We start from the raw sequence: 640 nt of genomic DNA on the forward strand, positions 1-640 counted from the left end.
CCATCCTTTCACCACATTCCTATGATCATTGTCGCAGACTACTTACCTAGGTGCGTGAAGAGGTTCTGAGCGACATTGAGCAGAGCCTGACACTGTGTGCGAAGACGATGTTCTCGTTCAGCTGTTAATGTGTTCACCAGCATCCCGATGGTGTATCTGTAGACAGAGATTGACATTATTAATATTATGTGCAGGAGTATAATCTTATGGGGAAATATATGGTACATATTGCACGCTAGAAGTAAACTGAGATGGAGAGATCGAAGAGGCAGGTTCAAAGAGGAGGCACCCCGCCCCTGCCCTCTTCCAGGCACTCACTTGAAGCACTCCTGCACGGTCAGGACGTCCTCCTGGTCGAACTCCATCTCCGAGGTCTTGTCGACGAGGCAGGCCAGCACCGCCAGGGTCTCCTTGCCCGGGCACGCCACGGGCACGCACAGGAGGGACGCCGGAGAGAAGGTGGGGTCCAGGGACAGGCTCTCAAGGCCTCCCCCGAGTCTTCCTCCTCCCGCGCCGTCGAAGGGCAGGGAGGTGTAGCTCACCAGCTGATGGTGCCTTCGGACACCGTGTTTGTGGTTGCTGACGGCGGAGCCCTCAAGAGGCGTAAGACTGGCGGAGGGGCAGGTCCCCGTGGGGCCCA

At 57.0% G+C, this 640-nt stretch overlaps 1 protein-coding gene across 1 annotated transcript in view; it reads right to left on the reverse strand.

The window, feature by feature from the left end:
• The window catches only part of LOC119587863 (cGMP-dependent 3',5'-cyclic phosphodiesterase-like), an 88,205-nt gene extending 87,571 nt beyond the window's left edge, over window positions 1-634 (reverse strand). Inside the window, exons 1-2 of the mRNA XM_037936566.1 lie at window positions 319-634; window positions 47-156 (exon numbers count right to left, since the gene is read on the reverse strand). Of these exons, the coding sequence (XP_037792494.1) occupies window positions 47-156; window positions 319-365 (157 nt within the window). The 5' untranslated portion in view covers window positions 366-634. The remainder of the gene's footprint in view (window positions 1-46; window positions 157-318) is intronic.
• Window positions 635-640: the final 6 nt, after the last annotated feature.

Source organism: Penaeus monodon, chromosome 23 (assembly GCF_015228065.2).
Source record: "Penaeus monodon isolate SGIC_2016 chromosome 23, NSTDA_Pmon_1, whole genome shotgun sequence".
Taxonomy (NCBI): Eukaryota; Metazoa; Arthropoda; class Malacostraca; order Decapoda; family Penaeidae; genus Penaeus; species Penaeus monodon.